The 20,219-nt window shown below is 41.1% G+C and overlaps 1 protein-coding gene, 1 long non-coding RNA gene and 1 pseudogene across 2 annotated transcripts; 2 read left to right on the top strand and 1 right to left on the bottom strand.

Annotated features, from left to right (window-relative positions):
• Positions 1-655: 655 nt before the first annotated feature.
• LOC147313755 (uncharacterized) lies at positions 656-6,833 on the top strand. The gene is made up of 3 exons (XR_015125106.1): positions 656-715; positions 6,516-6,610; positions 6,719-6,833. It is a non-coding gene; the product is annotated as an uncharacterized LOC147313755 (long non-coding RNA).
• LOC147313756 (uncharacterized) lies at positions 1,939-6,347 on the bottom strand. Its single transcript, XM_086263552.1, has 4 exons — positions 4,076-6,347; positions 3,597-3,764; positions 3,180-3,275; positions 1,939-2,702 (listed from the first exon to the last, which is right to left on the bottom strand). Exons 1-4 carry the CDS (start codon positions 5,198-5,200, stop codon positions 2,370-2,372), a joined length of 1,722 nt encoding a protein of 573 aa, XP_086119678.1. The 5' UTR covers positions 5,201-6,347; the 3' UTR covers positions 1,939-2,369.
• An 8,841-nt stretch (positions 6,834-15,674) lies between the features above and the next one.
• LOC147313754 (uncharacterized) lies at positions 15,675-18,140 on the top strand (annotated as a pseudogene).
• Positions 18,141-20,219: the final 2,079 nt, after the last annotated feature.

The raw sequence follows: 20,219 nt of genomic DNA, 5'->3' as shown, positions 1-20,219 counted from the left end.
CGCTATACTAAAATAAGCGCTATAGTAACATTAGCACTATAGTAACATAAGCGCTATAGTAACATAAGCACTATAGTAACATAAGCACTATAGTAACATAAGCGCTATAGTAACATAAGCACTATAGTAACATAAGCACTATAGTAAAATAAGCTCTATAGTAACATAAGCACTATAGTAACATAAGCACTATAGTAACATACGCACTATAGTAACATAAGCACTATAGTAACATAAGCTCTATAGTAACATAAGCACTATAGTAACATAAGCACTATAGTAACATAAGCGCTATAGTAACATAAGCGCTATAGTAACATAAGCGCTATAGTAACATAAGCTCTATAGTAACATAAGCGCTATAGTAAAATAAGCACTATAGTATCATAAGCACTATAGTAACATAAGCACTATAGTAAAATAAGCACTATAGTAACATAAGCTCTATAGTAACATAAGCACTATAGTAAAATAAGCACTATAGTATCATAAGCACTATAGTAACATAAGCACTATAGTAACATAAGCTCTATAGTAACATAAGCACTAAAGTAAAATAAGCACTATTGTAAATAAGCGCTATAGTAAAATAAGCTCTATAGTAACATAAGCTCTATAGTAACATAAGCACTATAGTAAAAGCACTATAGACTGCAGAGGCAGTTTTGAATTTAGGAGCAGCAAGATGGAAGCGGCAAACCCTGGCGATTCTCCGGTAAGTATATTGTTTTTTATCTTCAAGTTTGTCTTTTGAAACGTTAATTTTATTTAAATCCGTTGCTCACGTATAAAGTACACAGACGGGGTCTTTGCTCAACTCGTCTGAGGCGTGTCTCACTAAGCGCTACATGCTAGCATCCTGCTAACCGAGCTACCCTTTACATGCTGTGCTTTAGAAAATAGGATACTCGTTAAAAAATACTCCGCAGATATTGATAGATAGACGAACACTGCAAATATAATGTTGTAAACGAAAACGGCCTTTGGTGAAGTGGTAAAATACACCATGAATAAAGCCATAGATTGAATGGCTGCCATGGTTGCAGAACGGCCTGATTTAATGACAAGAATGGGGAAGAGTGAGGCGAAGTGAACCACAGCCACAAAACACGGTCAGACAAGGCGGCAAAAGGGCAGTGATCTGTCCGTCAGTATGAAGTTGGTGTGTGCTTTGGTGAACAAAAACTCGAGACCGGTAGCAGGAAGATGGGAGACTCGTGTTTCACTGGAATAGTGGTGAATTAAAACATCCTTTGTTGGGGACATTTAGGTGTAAATGCATCCATAAAGGTGAGACAGAGGCAGACCAGACAGTGAAGAAAACAAGGCAAACATTAGAAATATTAAAACGGAACTATAGGATTAATATAACATACAATTGGGGAAAATGTAAGGAACACAATGTAAACGATATTGTAAAGTCATTAAAACAGCATACTCTGATTAAAAGAAACAGATAATTGGGTAGGATGATGATGATGATTTTGATGATAATAATAATAATAATAATAATAATAATAATAATGTTAAAGAACATGTACAAGATGGGTATGTATACTTGTAGCCAGAACTTAACAACTACACTGTAAACCCGAATCAGTTGACTGAACTTAAAACATTTGTGGAAACTGATTACCTCAAAAGTTTTAAGTACACAAACTCATCTTTTCTAAGTATGGGGTACTCAAAATTTGTATTTATTGTTAACTTAAAAATTTTAAATTATATTTTTATTTTATTAATTGAGCTTTACTTAAAAACTATATACTTTAATTTTAATATTTTTGTGTTTGTTGTAGTTTACTATTTTGATCCAACACAATGCAATTATATTACAAACTAAACGCAAATTATATGATTATTAATTAAAAGATATTTATTATTAAATGTTTGCGTGTAGACTAGTAAAAAAAAATTAGAGAAATTCATTTACTTTACATTTTGTTTATTTAACATTTTTTATGGAAATGTAAAAACATCACTTAGTGTTTTTATAAAACCACTAACATGGACATTGGCACCATAAAGTGAGCATTATAAATTCAATGTAGAACATGTATCTTTTTATAAAATCACAAAGGACAACATCAGTCCTAATTGCATCTTTCTCAAAATACATAAATTCAAAATAAAAAGTCAAATACTAATCACTTTTGTTTGAAAAAGAAATGAAAAACAATTTTATAAAATGGGTACAAATAAAGATGATCATCTTCCAAATAACCAGAGCAAAATTAGGTAAACTGATGCAGTTAAATCCACCCAAAGTCCGTAGTAAACTTAAAGTGCTTTAAATAAAGTGCTTAAAACAAAGTGCTCAGTAACAGAGTGCATGTCCTAACAAACATTGCCTTATATTCCTTCCAGAACTACTCTTTCAGCAACAAATCATTTTTAAGAGCATGTAGGCAGGGTTTCAGAGGTTTGCCGTCAACAAGCCCCATGAAGATTTTTTGGACAAAGGTAAATGTGTGAACGAGCTTCCTGGGGTAGTCTAAATGCAGAGCATAGATCAAGCCAAACAATAAGGCAAATGCATCTGCAAATCTGGGAATATCACGCATCACCAAGTCGCCTTCCACCACAATGGCCATGCTTGAGGAAGTAAAATGGACTGGACTGGTCTGGGAAGCGCCGTCGGTAACCACTGTGAGAAGGGCAACTGGAGTGTCAATGAGGGTCGACTCATCCAATGTGTCCGCCTGGAATAGACACAGTATCAATAAGTAAGGTTGGTTTGAGAGAATGTGACAAGCAAGACCTGTAATCTAGCAAAAAATTCAGCAGTGTAGTGGGTTACTTTGTAACGGGTTAGGGTACTCTACTTTTTTGAAAAATGTACATTAATGCGTTAGCTTCTTGCATTACATAATTAGTATGTTTGTTATTTTTCTAAAAAAAAAAAAAAAAAGAAGTAATTTTTTATTTTATGACTTTATCTCAAAAATAAACTAAATCTTGACTTCAGCCTTGTTTTTGGGGCCACCTGCAGCGTAGCCGAAGTGCTGTGATACGCCTGTGCCCTGCCCCTGACCCTGTGTGTGTGTGTGAGGGTTTTCTAAAGAGAGGGTATTTTGCTTGTACAATTTGGTAGCTGCTAGGGTATTAAATTGTATTTAAAAAAATCCATGGTGTTTTATCTCACTGGCAGAATTTAAGTGATGCAAAAATACACTTACATTACATGTCTTAAAGAATTCTGGGTCCTCCTCCCGCAGGTATACAGGAAGGGCACGAAGCACTGCAGTGCGTTTCACGTTGATATCAGGTGCCTCCTAAAAAGGGAAAAGAAAAGTTCATTGAACACAAAGTTTTCAGGTGTCATTCTTTGGGGAGAATACATGTTTATGAAACTGCATGACATGTGACTCTACATAATTTTGGAGACATTTCTTTTAAGACACAACCTTTCTGTCTCTTATGACAAAGAGTCTGTATCTTACTCATTTGACAAAAATCCTACACAGTATTTTAAAGTAACATACCAGATCAGAGCTGTAATCTGTATAAAACACAGATGTTCAAAGCAAGGAAAAATTGAGTTTTTATCAGTGAAACTTTTAATTTGTGTTAATTTTATCATTATCAATATTCACCTGAAGATCATAATGATTCAGGATGGTTCGCAGAGCCTCTGATATCTTGCCAGTCCGTGCAGCCTTCTGTCTGTATAGAGCCATAAGTCGTGGTGTGTGTCTGTCAAGTTCAGCGTAGAACTGGTTCCGCAGGTTAATGTTTGTGACTCGGTGGAACTCCGCACAAATCTAAAATAAAACAGGACAAAAACATCCAACATGAAGCCAAATTACTGACCAAATTTACATCTTATCATTAAAGAGGAATTGTCCAACTTCTGTCTAACCTTGCTTTATAGATGTCCTATGAATTTTTTTTTTCTTTAAATTGGACCCGAACCACAAGCACAAATGTATCACAAAGCTGAAATATATTTTTGTTTGTTATCTATTATTTATTTATGTGTTATTTATTTATTATCTGAATCTGAAGAGATCTGCTGAACTTGCATTGTTTCATGTTAAACTGAAGAAGAAGAAAAAAATCAAAGCACAGATACCTGCGAGTCAAACCGCAGAGCAGGCCATTTCTCTAAGAAGTTCTTTACCATTGGGTTGTCTTGAACAATTTCATGGCGACGAAGTGCGAAGGTAGTCTGCATCAGTTTTTCAATCATTACTTTGTTGGGCTCAGTCTTCTCAACCTCATTTTTTATCTGGACTCTCATATCCTCCAAACTGACCTGATCTTCTCCTCTTGGAAAGTTTGGGAGGTAGTTCACCTCAGCTCTTCTGGCTCTTTTTATGTTTGAGTGGGGATGCTCTCCTTCAGGGTTGTTAACACTCCTCCTGCCAGCGTTGACAGACACCTCCACACATCCAGATCTGGCTAGCTTGGTGCGATAATTTCCCATCTTGAATTTTAAACTGGTCTTCCAACCATAACTTCCATTCCTACTTCCAGGCTCTTTAAGACATGGATGAGTGGTAACAAGAGCTTCTGCTGCCAAACCGACATCTCCATCACTCGGATAGGCTTTGAAGGTGTGCATCACTGAAGCCATGGTCTCCAAGATGTTGTGCTTTTGGGCTCGAGTCAACTTCAGATGTTTTCCAAACATCTCAAAGGCTCTATTTCCCTCCTCAAGGAGATGTTCAACTTCGTAAGAAAAGGTAGGTACTGGGAAAGTGTCAGGCCAACACTTCAGACGCTGAGCTAAAGGCACATGAGGAAGGATGTCTGTATCAGAACTTGCACAAGAACTGACATCACTTTCAGATCTCAGTACTTTTAGTGTGCCCTTCTCCGGCAACTCTTGAATATCCAGTAGGCAGGTAAGTTGCCCATTAAAGTCGGGGTCTTCGTATTGTAAGGTAAACTCAAAGTCCAGCCTTGGGTTGAGCTTCTCACGGAGTATGGTGATTAGTTCTTCCACCGACTCAGGCCGCTTAGTTAGAGAAACCTTCACAACAACATCTGTGGTGAGGTGAACTCTCAGCAGGAACTTTTGGGATACTGCCATCATCCTATGAATAAAACAAGGAATGGAGATGATTTTTAAAAAATGAATCGTCTCATATATAAAAACACTGTACATCATACCATTAACCTTATTATGGTCAGTGATAATTATATACTCAGCCATCATTACAGCTTTCAAAAATTTCAAAAGTACACTGTGCATTTCATGACAAAATAAACACTTAGCATGGTAAAAAAAAAACCTTACAATTACTGCTGTTTACTTTGAGTGCAGTCTTGAATTCTATGGCCGATCATCCAACAGTCCAAAACATAGGTAAGAATTTCAGATGTTACAAAGTCACAGGCCATCATTCCATTTAGTCATGGTAAACAGTAACCCTCTTTTAGTTTTAAGTTTTTACCATATAATCAACATTGTCTCACCATGTATAAATTCTGTTAAGTTGGGGAAAAAAAAAAGAAAAAAAAAAAAAAAGCACAGAATACATATGAATTTACACTGCAGTTATTTTAAAAAACCAAGCCAAACTGCGGGATAAATCTTTGCAAAGACACATTGTTATGCAATAGTACATAATACATCAGTGAGATACTTGTAATATTACACAGAACTTCTACTTACAAACTACTTCTTTTACAGGCTGCTGCTTAAGATAGAAGTTGCCACTGCTAGCTAAGTCACTTTTGAATGATGCTAATGAGAAGAAGAAAAAAACCCGGCCGAACAATGAGGCTGCTGTTGTAAAAACGCCAACTTTCTTGCGTTGGCAATGGGTCGTTAAAATATCACTAAGACACTTTCTTTATGTGCAATTCTTATTAAAACTGTGTTTTAATCGGTTAAAACTGTAAAACTGACGATATCATCGGTTTGAAAAAGAGCGCGAACAACAGCGAACAACAATTCACTACCTGGGTCTGTGCTGTTTAACACAACGGCGCATTCAAAAACAAGTTAATGGCTGCAACATATTAATATACTTGCTTTTTTACGGAAAAAATAAACATAACGAAGGTTCCGTTTTACTTACAAGTTTCTCCAAATGTGCTCTCCGGTCGCTCGAGAAGGGCAGCCATATTGAACAGAATTTTCTGTCAACGTCGTTCAGGTTAGAGAGAAAACGTCATGACGTCATGACGTACAAATGCGGAGCTCGAAAAAAAAAAACATTTACTCAAAAATCATAATTAAAAAAGCAGTATTTACTCTTAACTTCTAAGCCATGTACAATTATAACTGTTTGAATCGTTAAGAGAACAGAAAAGTTTTAAGTTGTTTCAACTTTGTGACGCATTTTAATTGTTGTATCCACAAACTTTATAAGTCAGGTGGACTGTTGGGGTTTACAGTGTACAAAGTTGTAGCATGCCAGACCATCTTGATTGAATGTAACTTCGCTCCACACAAGTTTTATGGTAGACATATTCATATTGGTATCTAATAAATGATTAATTCTTAGATTTTATCAAACGTTAATTTATAAATTGTTTCTGTCTTTATGTGTTTGTTTCAGATTATGCAAGATGTAATTATTCAGTCAGCAAGACACTTGCTGCAGTTACTGACATCATCCAACTGAACTGCTGCTGTGATGAATCAGAATACAAGGTTTACTTTAGCAAGAACTATGAGTTAATGCTACATTTAACTAAATTGTTATATATTTTGTGTCCAATATTGTCTCCATATGATTTTGTTTTTTGCAACATCTTGCAGAGAACAGAGTCAAGGTACCAGCTTGGTCAACCCTAAAAGACCATCTGTTCATCAAGAAATGACCAGGTGAAAAAGTCATAAACTAAACACTCTGCATGAGCATGGAATTTAGGATGCAACTTTATTAGGGGTGGGTTTTTATAATCGATTCATCGATTAAAATCGATTCTGGCTTGGATAACGTAAAATCGATTCATTAAAATCCTGAATCGATTTTTTAATATAAATTTATTTTGTCCGAAATGCCAGAATCTCTGGTGACATCTCACAAAATTTCAAGAACCACCAAACAGTAAATGAGAGCAGGTACAGGGATTCTGCACATAGACTTAAACACACAGCGCAACCCGCGGATCAGAATCAGTTAGATGTCGCCTTTCTCACAGTCGGGGCTGAAAGCCGACAGCTCGCTGATCCGGGTCCGCGCTTTGTGTTCACGCCCTTTATGCGCTGATTCTAAGGCTGTTAGTTTGATCTCTCTCCAAACAATATTGACCGAACCAGCAGCAAAAGAAGATCCAAACGCTTCACATAAACATCGTCATGAATTCACTCTTTTACTGTTTTGCTTCCATTGCGATGCGCAGCTCTCTCTCTCTCCCTCTCTCCCTCCCCCTCTCCCCCCCCCCCCCCCCCCCCTCTCTCGAACAGTTTCGCTTTCTTCATTATTCGCTTGCTTGTTACACACAAGTCTACTGTTGTTTACAGGCTGTCGGCCGCTGTTTTTTTCCCTTTTACATTCTTCCGAAAAGAAAACCTCATTTCTGCTGTTCAATACTGAACAAATTTAAACTTTTTAATATTATTCAAAATGCAAAATGCTTAGCCGTGTGTCTAATAAAACCGCTGTAACGTCAGAGGTAATGTTCATTAATTAATGGTTTTCTTTCGTTTTTGATGTACTGCAGAATATTTTTATAAAATCCCAGGCCAGGAAAACCTTCATGTTTTTCTGTGTTTTATCCTCAGCTACTTTGACACAAAGGCATCTGCTGTGATGCTCACACCTTGGATAAAGTCTTGCGAGTGTCAGCTTCCTTTTTATAGATACAAAAATATGTAAATGTACTGATCTGAATTATATCTCTGACTGTCAAAATTTCCCAGATTTAAATCGAATCGAATCGAATTAAATCGAATCGTGGATCGAATCGATTTGGGACCTTGTGAATCGGAATTGAATCGATTCTAGAAATCAGTGACGATACCCAGCCCTAAACTTTATATCTTACCTGCTCTACACTCAGGGCTTCAATTACAACAACAGTCAATCACATAGTATAATAAGCACTATAGTAACATAAGCTCTATAGTAACATAAGCACTATAGTAACATAAGCTCTATAGTAACATAAGCACTATAGTAACATAAGCACTATAGTAACATAAGCTCTATAGTAACATAAGCTCTATAGTAACATAAGCTCTATAGTAACATAAGCACTATAGTAACATAAGCTCTATAGTAACATAAGCTCTATAGTAACATAAGCACTATAGTAACATAAGCACTATAGTAACATAAGCACTATATCAGAAAAACAAAATAGCTCAGAAAGGCAGAATAGAAAATACAAAAAAAGTGATGAACTCAAAAAAACAAATCTAAGTACGATACAAAGCAGAGAGCCTAAAATAGATGTAGAAACGCATTTTCCTCATAAGATATTTTTATATTATGTAAATCTGAGAAAGACAGAGCTGACGGTGCCTCTGTGTTGATGATAAGTGCAAAGGTGTTGATAGTGTAAATGTAAAAACTAAATCTTATCTCTTCCCAACAACACTGTGAAGTCGCACTGAATCAATAAAAGGGATTAATGTTTATAATGTCTCCTCAGAGCTACAGTGACAGAGTGTGAATGTCACCATCCTCGTAGATGAACAGTCAGTAATATAAATTCCACATGTTCAACAAGCAGGAATACAGCACTGTTTTATATGAGAGCAGTCACATGGATCGATTGCAACACATATTTATGAGCCGAGCTGATATAATTTGCGAGGGCCGATCATTAATGAACCACTGACACCATTTCCAACCAGCAGTGCTGCAACTCTGCTCCCCTGGTTCAGTTATATGGCGCTGCAGCACTGCTGAACATCATGTTCATGAGAGAGAAGTCTGAGAGGGCAAGTGAGAGGGAGGGAAGGTGCTGGATGTTTAAATGACTCATATAGCCACATGTTAATTAGAGGACTACACTGAGTTACTGTTGTTACTGATCAAACCTGCAGTGTGGAGCTTTTCACTGTTTACTAAACACTGGTTATTCTGCTGTTATTTACTGTACATTACAGTCATGCTCCAAGTTTACCAGAATACAGAAACAATCATAATCCAATGGCTTCACTTGTTAACTGTGTACAGTGACTCTGTGAGCTAAACAGTTTGGCACAGATGGAGTAAACTGCAAAAGCTAAGCTAGTTCAGAAAAACCTGTTTATTCAGATGTGAGATGAAATGTTTATGTTTCAATGACAAGCTGCCAGTAACAAAGTGCCTAAAACCTGGTTTCATTTCATTCATTTACGTTTGTTTTTCTTCTAATAAGTTACTGTAGCCTATATGTAGATACGAAAGTGCTCCATCTCTTGAGCGCCTTCTTTATGCCTGCCTGAGTCGTAGGTTTGTGTTAGTGGCTAACAAAACCAACTATAAGGTAAGCAGAAATATATGTGTGTAATTTTATATTGCTCACAAGCAAGGAGACTGTAGATTTTTATGGTTTAGTTTATGAAAGTGTTTTTATTTACATCAGTACTGAAAAAAATGTTTCATTGCATCCACTGTGATTCAAAAGTATGAAAACAAACACACCACGAAAGAACGTTTGTACTGTAGATTGTAGAGCTTATGTATTTGTGTATGCGTCTAATGATGAGAAACATGCCTGTGCCTGCGGCAGATGCTCCATTTTCAGTTCGAGGGCTGGTGTGGTGTGTTTGTAAAGCTGCAGCACTCACAAACTCACAGTTATGCCAACACAGACATCACTGAATCAATTTCAGAATAATTCCTCCAGCCATAAGAAGACATCGCAGGTCTGCACCTGCGTGCCCTTAAGAGTGTGCACATGTGCCAGTGTGCATGAGTACGTGGCAGGAAAGCATTGCAAAAGCTACTTTTTATCACTAATATAGTTTTTATACGGTGCCTTAACTATGTTCACAGAGTTGTATTATTGGGGGGGTGTCAGTCTCGTAACATAATGTTAGTGGTGAAAACATGTATGAGATTATGGTAACATTAGAGAATGATGTGTAGCTGATATATAATTTATCGAGTGAGGTGCAGCAAAATTCGTCAAAACTGTATTTAGTTTTTAAAATGTTGTATAGCATTTCACTGTAATACTGAGGCTCCAGATGTCACTTCACAGTCGTAATGGAGCATAAATCAGTAGGACACAAGACGTGAAGCATGTTGCATGTTTGGGGGTTCCCAGCCAGAGCGACGTCCGGTTCAGACCTCCAATAACCTCGAGCTTGAGCAGACATTAGTGTCTGTGTCCAGTTAGCTTCGTTTGATGTCTAAAGTCCACCACCAGTTATCCGAGCCAGTTAGACTAAAAGATCAATGTCTTTTTGATAGAAACAGTTGTTGTCAGGATTGCAAGCAGGAAATGTTTTGTTGTTCACTGAGTTTAGAATCATGAATTCATCAACCAGGATCAGACTGTCAACACAGAGTTTTACTGAAACCTCCTGAGGCCACCAAGTGAGAACATTCGGTGCAAACGACCTATACTGTGGTTTGTGCTACTGTACACCCACACAGGAGGGTTTGTTTTTAGCCACACCAACACAGTCTTCACTTGCCAAACTCTAAATTTGACAGATTTAACTCCCTTCAACTTCATCCTTGTTTCCAGAGAGATATTCAAGTTCAGGGGTTTGGACATATTTTTAAAGATTGTGTGGTGGAAATGTGTCATTCCACCTTATGAGTCAATAATGTCCTCTGAAGTCTAGATAAGCATGCACGTGTGCATCTGCATGCATGTGTGTGCATGTGTGTGTGTGTGTGTGTGTGTGTGTGTTCCTACCTGGCTGTGAAACTGTAAATTAGGGCCCCAAATTTAGTTCAGGCTCATTAAAAAGTTTCTGCTTCTGATTTGCACACTCCAGTTTTTCCATCCACTTATCAGCCAGCCATGGAAAGCTGTGTCTGTAAAGAAAGCAGGAAATAGTTTTAGTGAAGGTGCTGATGATTATCTGTGGTCCCCAGTGTCCTCAGCACCAGAGCAGAGTATCATCATCTAATCAGGAACTGATTTACACCAGGGATCCTGATGATTGCAGCTAACTAGCTGACCGTGGCGGGGGGAAACTTTTTGTCCTTCAAATTCATCCTAAAATGCAAATTGGAACTTCCTGAGCATTTTAGGAGGGAGAAAGGCAAAATAATGACACAGGCCAGCAGGAATGCTGTTGCCATGGTAACACTGCTACTGCTCAGGTGAATTAAATCTTGATCACAATACCAATCACTACTGCCATTGTGTTTTCACTCTGCTCTTAATAACACGCATAATAATAATAATTAATTAATAAAAAAAATGAAAGCCCAGCGTGGAAAGACAGAGCTTCCACACTGGAGGGTGAAGAACAGCTCACTGATTCTGAGAAAAATACATGTCGAAGTTAAAGATGAAGTCCTGAGACATGCACGCTGAGAATATGCAGGTCAACCCACTGCCCCATGGCGCCAGAGCTGTCCAACGGCTGTATGTGGGCAGAAGGTCAGGTTCAAAAGTGCTGAGCCTCCAGCAGGAAGAACAGAATAGTGATGGGATTTCCGGCTCTTTTTAGAGATGCGGCTCTTTCGGTTCGGCTCACTAAAAAGAGCCGGCTCTTTCGGCTCCGAACCGGCTCTTCGGGTTGTTTTGTTGCTTTAATTAATTTATTATTAACAATAATATAAAATTATGCACAAAAGGAATTACTAACGTAAAAACAACTGGTTTTATTTATATATGTTTATATATAAATATATGCGGTGGCCCCTAGAGACAAAACACGTACAAACTCCAAAACACATTTCTAGCATGAACTGGGGCCTGTGCTTCGTACCGCGCGAAGTGAGTTAGCTGGATTAGATTGTTGACGATTTCGCGTGATCCTGGATCGTTCGGTTCCCCGAAGCCCATCCGGGACTTGCTGTCATAGCAACAGAGCCGTAAGCGTAAACCTGCTGGGGAGCAGGTTTACTTTATGTAAACAGGATTAGATCGCGGCCACGCAGGTATGCCCGCGTCATTCATACGAAAGCAACAGCGATATTCCACCACTGTTTCACCATAAATAAATAACATCACTGTAACCAAAGATAATGCAGCACTTGATCCTTTTATTGATTTCACACAGATACATACAGGTCATTTCCTAAAAAAGGGAAATGTACTATTAACATTCTATTACATGTATGTGATTATTACAGATGTAATTCATATTTCAGAGTAGTAATTGTAAATTACTTCGTGTAATCAAGATGAGAGACCACGGCTATAAAAGCCAAGGTGGATTTGGGAAGTCTGTCGCAGTCATATCCTGTCCGTTTACGCGAGCAACCCATTGCGGAAGGTGCAAGATTGATAAGGAGAGTCCTCAGAATTCAGCGTATATTGCGGGACAGACAGGATCCTTTAGCTCAGCGCGACAGTGTGCTCATAGAGAGATATCGATTTTCCCGTGAGGGTATTATTCACTTAACCAACTTGTTGACGAGGGGGTGCAGGACCACCACCTGTCTTTTTTTTTGCTCTGCCCTTTTCTTGGTTGCTGTTATGAACAAACAAACAGATTATTTCAGGGTCTCTTTCCAAGAGACTAAAAGCAATATAAGTGATAAATATTACCATTCTGTAGAATATTCTTATATTCCACTTTTACTTGTTCCCATGTTCTAGTGGGTCCTGTTGTGGCTCTAATGTGAAAGGGGATATAATATAACATATTATAATATAATATAATGTAATATAATATTGGATAATATGGTGTGATATGATAAATCTACCCTACCGCCTACTGGTGTTGGCCAGAGGGGCCGATGGCGCAATATGGCAGCCTGGCTTCTGTCAGTCTGCCCCAGGGCAGCTGTGGCTACAACCGTAGCTGCCTCCACCAGTGTGTGAATGTGAGAGTGAATGAATAGTGGCATTGTAAAGCGCTTTGGGTGCCTTGAAAAGCGCTATATAAATCCACTCCATTATTATTGTTATTATTGAATTACTTACGAGTTTGATTTGTCAGCAACTTTCTGCCAGCCCTCTCTCCTTGCTTTTGCAGCCTTTGCAGTGTTCCCTTGCGTTTTAATTAAACTCTGAAACTCCTGAAATCCCTCACTCAAGAGTTCTTGCTCTGCTGCCGAAAAATACCGAGCGCGCACCTTCGACATTTTCGCCGACCAATCAAAGGGTTGCCGATCAATGTTTCTACTATCGATGCGTAGCCCCTGTTGGGCCACCCAGTGATCTCACATTACTTCATCCAGCTATACTAATCGTCAACAACAGGTGTGTTCGGGGAACCGGAATAGCGAGCTCAGAGTTAGCGCGATGATTTGGTCTTGGATGTTTCATTTGATCTTGGATGTAGTAAGCGACGTACGAAGCACAGGGCCCTGAACTTCCAAAGCAGAGCTACTAGATCACTTAAATTACACAATTGAAAGCATGTGTGTATTGTTTGTGTATTTATACACAGGCACTCATATATATATTCAAATAATTTTTAAAAAAAGTTCATTTACCTGTTATTACCACACACCAAATCCGGTCGTTAGTACTTGCTGGCTTGTGTAGCCACAAGATAACAAAGGCTCAACACTGCGCCCAGCATCCTGGAGCACTTCTGTTGTCTTTTGTACGTGTTTTGAGTTTTTATGTGCTTCTGAGTTTTTACGTGCTTCGGAGTTTGTACGTGTTTTTACATGTTTTGGAGTTTTTACGTGTTTTGGAGTTTGTACGTGTTTTGGAGTTTGTACATGCTTCAGAGTTCGTACGTGATTTGAAGTTTGTATGTGCTTTGTCTCTAGGGGCCACCGTAAATATACTTTTATTTATTCACTCCACATAAAATGTAATAAATAAATCATATAATACAAAAATCAACTATTCACATTTCAACTTTTAACTATTTAAATTTTCAGCTTTTTCCTTTCACAAATTTAAAGTGAAAAGAACACAAAACACTGCAAACCACAACACAATTAAATATAAATTATAATATGAAAACTAAAAGAACATGCATATTCTCTGTCATATGGACCTGCATGAATAAACTTTCTCAATCCTTTATCATCTGCAACCGAAAATAGTTGTGGATGATTACTATACCTTTCTAATGTTGTTGTCCCTGCCTCTCTTTCTCTCTCTCTGGCTCTGTTCCTGTGCTACTGAGTGTAACTACCGCCCCTCCCCCCTCTGCCCAGCGTAAAGCACAAGGCCCGCGTGCAGAGTGAAGCGGGAAAAAAGTGCGAGAGAGAGGCTGAGAGAAAGAAAACAAAAAAAAAACCCACGTGACGGCTCGCGATAAGGAGCCGGCTCGCGTCGTTCACGTCAAAGAGCCGGCTCTAAGAGCCATTTCGTTCGCGAACGACCCATCACTAGAACAGAAAGGTTAAAGAGTCTCCACACCACTGACAGAGATATGTATGGAAGCCCGTTTCCGCCACTAAAAAAAAAAAAAAAGAAGATCCATAACTCGAAATTTCGACTTATTTTCTTGAAATTTCGAGTTATTTTCTCAAAATTCGGACTTATTAACTCGAAATTTCGAGTTATTAACTCGAAATTTTGAGAAAATAACTCGAAATTTCGAGTTAGCGCTGCCAATAAGAAATCTACGTGGCTGATGTCATTTCCTTGTTACCCGGAAGGATATGGTGCAAAGGGGTGCACACTCAAAACTGGATCGTGTCGTGAGCTGCTGTATTAACAACAAATGGCGCCAGGTTCTTCAGTTTTGAATGCCTTCCTACAAATGATAACTGGATAAAAGGTATATAAAAACAGTTTGACAGCGATTGTGTCATCCAGGGAAGGACGGATGTTGTTTTGCTGTGCTGTATTTTAATGTGAAGTGTACTTATTTATATTTTTATATTGCATGTACTGGTTATATTTTGTGCAGTGTTTTATTTAGATTGCATGTTTTGGTTATACCGTCAAATTGTCCTGGAGAGACTCCGCCTTTCCCCATTTTTACTAATTGGACACACCTGAGAGGAAAGGCAGTGTAATTTACAGAGTGCTGAGTGACACATAAGAGGGTTGGAGCTTGGCGTTCGAAACAGGACGGACAGCACCAGCGCACAGAGGACCAGCGCACAGGGCACCAGCGCAGAGAGTGACAGTACCAGCGGGGAGAGCGGAGACAGCACCAGCGGAAGGCACGGGACGGCTGTGTGGCTTTGCAGTTTTAAAGAAGCGGCGGGCGGAGTTGAGAGCTCTGCCCACCCGGGGTAAGTCTTCGACTTATCCCCTTTTATTGAATAAAAACTGCCGGAAGAATAGTGACTGCCGCTCCTCCCTTTCTCTAGCATATCAAGACGCTAATGCGGAAAGGAAGGAGAGGACTCCGCTGGGTTTCCCTTTTACTTCGCTGGATTTCTTAACTCCCTGGGACTTTTATGCTGTGGTGGATCCCACTGGACTTTTAATGTTGTGTTTTATTGATTTTTATTGTGTTATCCCTTGGCCAAGGTTGTTTTAATTTATCTTACATTTTTAACTATTTAAATATAATAAATTATATTTTAATTCTACAGTTTTTTAATCGTGTGCTTTCCCTTGGCGGCTCCACTGCTCTGTCCGTTTGGAGGAAGGTTTCCTTCCTTTAAAAAACGACACTGTGGAAATAAAATCAGCCTTTCCGCTCCGTTACATAATTGGCGTTGTCGACATAGGATACGGAGCCAAGAGCAGTTGGGTTAGCCAGGGGAATAGCAAATATGATGATGCCTGTATATCCCGGAGCCCCATGGCTGCCGAAGTTTAAAGGGCCTGATCAGGATGTGCAATATCAGGAGTGGAAGGAGCAGATGCGGGGGCTGCTGGGATCTCAGGACTTGCCTGAAGTGAGGAAAGTTGCTATTGTGTTGGGAGCGCTAGCAGGTGAGGCTAAACGTCAGGTCAGTGTTCTTGAAACCAGTCAAAGAGACCAAGTACAAAAAATCTTTTCTTTTTTAGACTCTTTATATGGTGATCGTGTCCCCACCCCAGTTCTTAGGTCACAGTTTTTTAGTTGCACTCAGAACTCAAGTGAAACCGTATCTTCATTTATCTTGCGGTTAAGAGAATTATACTGTAGGTTGCGAAAGCATGATCCAGATAATGTCCCCTCTGATGCAGCCCTGCGAGATCAATTGTTGCTAGGATTGCGGGAGGGCCCTGTAAGTCAGGCACTGAAGGTCTATGTGCGGCGTAATCCAGACCAAGATTTTGCTGCCATACGCCAGGAGGCACTGCTCCTAGACTCAGAACATGTACAGCCCCAGTCTGAGGTAACCTGCCTGTCTGTAAATAAGTCTCATGCTCCTTTTAAGGTTGAACAGAAAGAAGATTGGAGGCAGGTGTTAAAACAGGAGATACTGGAGGATGTTAAGGCACAAATTAAAGGATTGGCACAAGAGCTAGTAAGGGAAATTAGAGGCTCCACTCAGCCAGCTGTAGCTACTCTTCCGCCTGCACCTCAGTTTAGGAGAAGACCGCGACAATCAAATGCTAGCTGGGATGCACAAGGTCGGCCTATCTGTCGGAGGTGTAAACAAGCAGGACATATAGCTAGGTTTTGCCAGACTTCCATGTCTTCCCAGCCAAGTTTAAACTAGATGACCCTGCTGCTGAGGTCCGAGGGGCGGGGTTTTTTGGTTCACCTAAGGAATTAAGGGCCACAGAAACATTTATTGGGCAGTGTCCAACAGTGAAGATAGTGATCGAAGGGGTGGAGCTTCAAGGCTTGTTGGATACCGGGTCACAAGTGACTTTGATACAGGAGAGTCTGTTTAATGAGTATTTTTCCCAGGCTAGGCTTGAGAAAACTCCAACCGCCTTTAGGCTGAGAGCCGCCAATGGTCTGGAAATTCCCTATACCACCTATGCTGTCCTGGACATGGAAATAGAAGGTGTTAAGGTTCCTGGACGCGGGGTTGTGGTGGTAAAAGATGACCATTGCACTCACCCACTGATTATTGGTATGAATGTTGTGACTGCCTGTTGGAATGTATTTAAGTGGCCGGAAAAGACTACTCCTGCCCCACAGCAGTTAACGAATCAGCAGGCCTGGAGGACTGCCTTCGCAACATGCAGACGGATAGAAGCAAGTACAGTGGAGGATGGAATGGTGGGGTATGTACGGCTAGCTGGCCGACGCAAAATTAAAGTTCCCCCGAGGAGTGAAATAATGGTGTGGGGCCGGACTCAGACGGGTCCGCAAGGAACAGATTATTGTGCCTTGGTGGAGGCACTGCCTGAAACCCCTGATGTGGGGGTGGCGAGAACCCTTGTCATGGTAAGGGCCGGGAGAGTGCCAGTGAGGATTTGTAACCCACACCCCTATCCTCTTTTTATAGGTCGCTACCAGAAACTGGGAAAGCTATCCTGCGTGGATGAAGCTGACGTACATGGCTCACAGGACCTGAGCCTGTCCCTTGGGACGGACGGTGTGGTGGAGGTGGCCCTGGTCGATAGTGGCGCCCCCACGGAGGAGGAGAGATTACCTGGGGAGATGAATAAACTGATTGAAAGACCTGACCTGTCTGAACTGCAACAGGGCGAGCTACGTGCTTTATTGCTTAAATGGGAGAAGGTGTTCTCTAAAGATGACGAAGATTTCGGGAGGACTGACCTGGTGCATCATTGTATCCCCACAGGTGATGCAGCTCCCATTAGAGAGAGGTATCGTCCTTTGCCCCCCGCAATGTATAAGGAAATGAGGAGTCTCTTGGTAGATATGATGGCAAAGGGAGTTATCCGGGAAAGCTGTAGCCCATGGGCTGCACCCATTGTTTTGGTGAGAAAAAAGGATGGCGCCTGGAGGTTCTGTGTGGACTACAGAAAATTGAATGCGGTGACGCATAAAGATGCTTTCCCCTTGCCACGAATAGAAGAGACATTGACAAGTCTTACTCGAGCGAAGTGGTTTTCCACCCTGGACTTAGCCAGTGGATACTGGCAGGTCCAAATGGACCCGACGGACAGAGAAAAGACTGCTTTTACGACCCCAGTTGGGTTGTTTGAGTTCGAGCGGATGCCGTTTGGTCTGTGCAATGCACCCGCTACATTTCAGCGCCTGATGCAGCACTGTTTGAGTGGACAGATTGCCGAGTCTTTATTGGTGTACTTAGACGACATTATCATTTATTCACCTGACTTTTCGTCTCATTTACAGCATCTAGATGAAGTGTTTCAGAGGCTGTGGCGTCATGGGTTGAAGTTACAGTCGAACAAGTGCGAGTTCCTGCAACAAGAGGTGAAATTTCTGGGGCATGTAGTGGATAAGTATGGTGTAAGACCAGACCCGGATAAGATTTCTGCGGTGATGGATTGGCCGGTCCCTGATACCATCAGACAGGTCAGATCCTTTTTGGGCCTGGCTGGTTACTACAGACGTTTTGTGTCCGGTTTTGCTCAAATCGCACGCCCTTTAAATGCATTATTGACAGGGGTCCCTGTGAACAAGAGAACAGACTGTCGTAAAGTACAGTGGTCCCCAGAATGTCAAACGGCATTTGAGGCCCTCAAAGCAGCTTTAACGCAGGCACCTGTTTTGGCATACGCAGATTACTCTCTTCCCTTTATTGTGTATACAGATGCCAGTGGCCGCGGGCTGGGAGCCGTTCTGGCGCAGGTTCAAGAGGGCCAAGAAAGGGTAATAGCGTACGCCAGCAGAAGTTTACACCACACGGAACGGAATGACGCAAACTATAGTTCTTTCAAGTTGGAGCTGTTAGCCCTTAAGTGGGCGGTTACCGAAAAGTTTAAAGACTATCTGACTGGTGCACGATTCGTTGTGTATACTGATAATAACCCTGTGGCCCATTTACAGACTGCTCGCTTGGGCGCAGTAGAACAACGTTGGGTTGCCCAGCTGGCCTCTTTCGACTACGAGATCAAGTATCGTTCGGGTAAGAGCAATATTAATGCTGATGCCCTTTCTCGATTCCCCACTGTCCCAGCAGAGCACCTGGAGGGGGCTGGATCAGAGCGTGGAGTCACTTCAGCAGCCATTGAATTGACCTGTGAGGTAGAGGGGAGTGACTGGGCAGAAGCACAAGTTCACGATCCGGATATTCAAGTGGTAAAACAATTTCTGGAAGCTCAGGTCGCACCTACAAAGTCAGAACGTCAGGCATTGTCGCATGGTGTGCGGCGACTCCTACAGCAGCAAAAAAGACTTTCTATTAAAGACAGAGTATTGTGCCGTAAAGTGTCGGACGAATATACCCAGGAGACTCGTCATCAAGTTGTGTGTCCTAGTTCCAGGTGCCATGAGGTGTGGCGGAAGATCCATGAGGCTGCTGCCCATGCGGGGGTAGATCGAACCCTCTCTCGGATACGGCAGCGGTTCTACTGGGTTAATATGGAAGCGCAGGTACGTCAGTTTCATCTGGGTTGTGTCCCCTGTAGTCTACAAAAGGAGAGGGTAGAACCTAGGGCTCCACTGCACCCTATTTCAGTCTCATACCCTTTGGAGGTTGTAGGCATGGATTTTCTGTCCTTAGGCCGACCAACTGACACTTATCAAAACATACTTGTGGTGACTGATCTGTTTACGCGGTTCGCTTGGGCTATCCCTACAATAAACCAAACAGCAGAGACTACAGTAAAGGCTTTGTGGAAGTATGTGATACAGCCGTTTGGTTGCCCAGGCCGACTCCACTCCGACCGTGGGTCTAATTTCGAATCTGCATTAATGAAACAGCTTTGTGATACCTATGGTATAGCCAAAAGCCGTACGACACCTTACCACCCTGCAGGGAATGGTAGTGTAGAACGTTTCAATCAGACCCTATTGAACATGCTCCGCTCCCTAGAATCAGTTAGGCAGAGCCAGTGGGTAGGAAATCTGCCGGAACTCGTTCATGCTTATAATAATACTATCCATAGTTCCACAGGTTATGCGCCTGCCTATTTGATGTTTGGTCGACACTTGCGACTTCCTGTGGACGTGGTGTTAGGCGTGGCCCCCCAGCAGGCGAGGCAGGATGTAAGTGAGTGGGTGTATTCTCATCAACAGAAACTCTCCCTAGCTTACCGTTTGGCTGGGCAGAGGATGTATAGTGCGGCCTCCCAACACAAAAGCCAGTATGAGAAAAGAGGCTGTACCCTCCCATTGTTGCCCGGAGAGAGAGTCTGGGTACGTGACCGAAACAGACAGGGCAAAGGGAAACTGTGCTCCTGGTGGTCTCCTGAGCCATATGTGGTGTTGGAACAGGTGGGAGATACGGGCTTAGTGTATAAGGTCAAACCAGAAAAGGGGGGTAATATACAAACTT

This window comes from Aulonocara sp. 'chitande type north' Nkhata Bay, linkage group LG15 (assembly GCF_057382095.1).
Source record: "Aulonocara sp. 'chitande type north' Nkhata Bay isolate Kocher_YH1m ecotype deep benthic linkage group LG15, A_spYH_male_GT1.1, whole genome shotgun sequence".
Taxonomy (NCBI): Eukaryota; Metazoa; Chordata; class Actinopteri; order Cichliformes; family Cichlidae; genus Aulonocara; species Aulonocara sp. 'chitande type north' Nkhata Bay.
Note: the sequence above shows the minus strand (reverse complement) of the source record. Positions and strands in the feature narration are given on the sequence as shown.

What these genes read in the sequence shown, in the direction of transcription:
- LOC147313756 (XM_086263552.1), bottom strand. Translation starts at nt 5,200, where the DNA reads ATGCACAGTGTACTTTTGAAATTTTTGAAAGCTGTAATGATGGCTGAG. An exon ending in CTCTGCGGTTTGACTCGCAG is followed by an intron (nt 3,765 to 4,075) that starts GTATCTGTGCTT and finishes GTTTTATTTTAG; the next exon opens with ATTTGTGCGGAGTTCCACCG. An exon ending in AATTCTTTAAGACATGTAAT is followed by an intron (nt 2,703 to 3,179) that starts GTAAGTGTATTT and finishes TGTCTATTCCAG; the next exon opens with GCGGACACATTGGATGAGTC.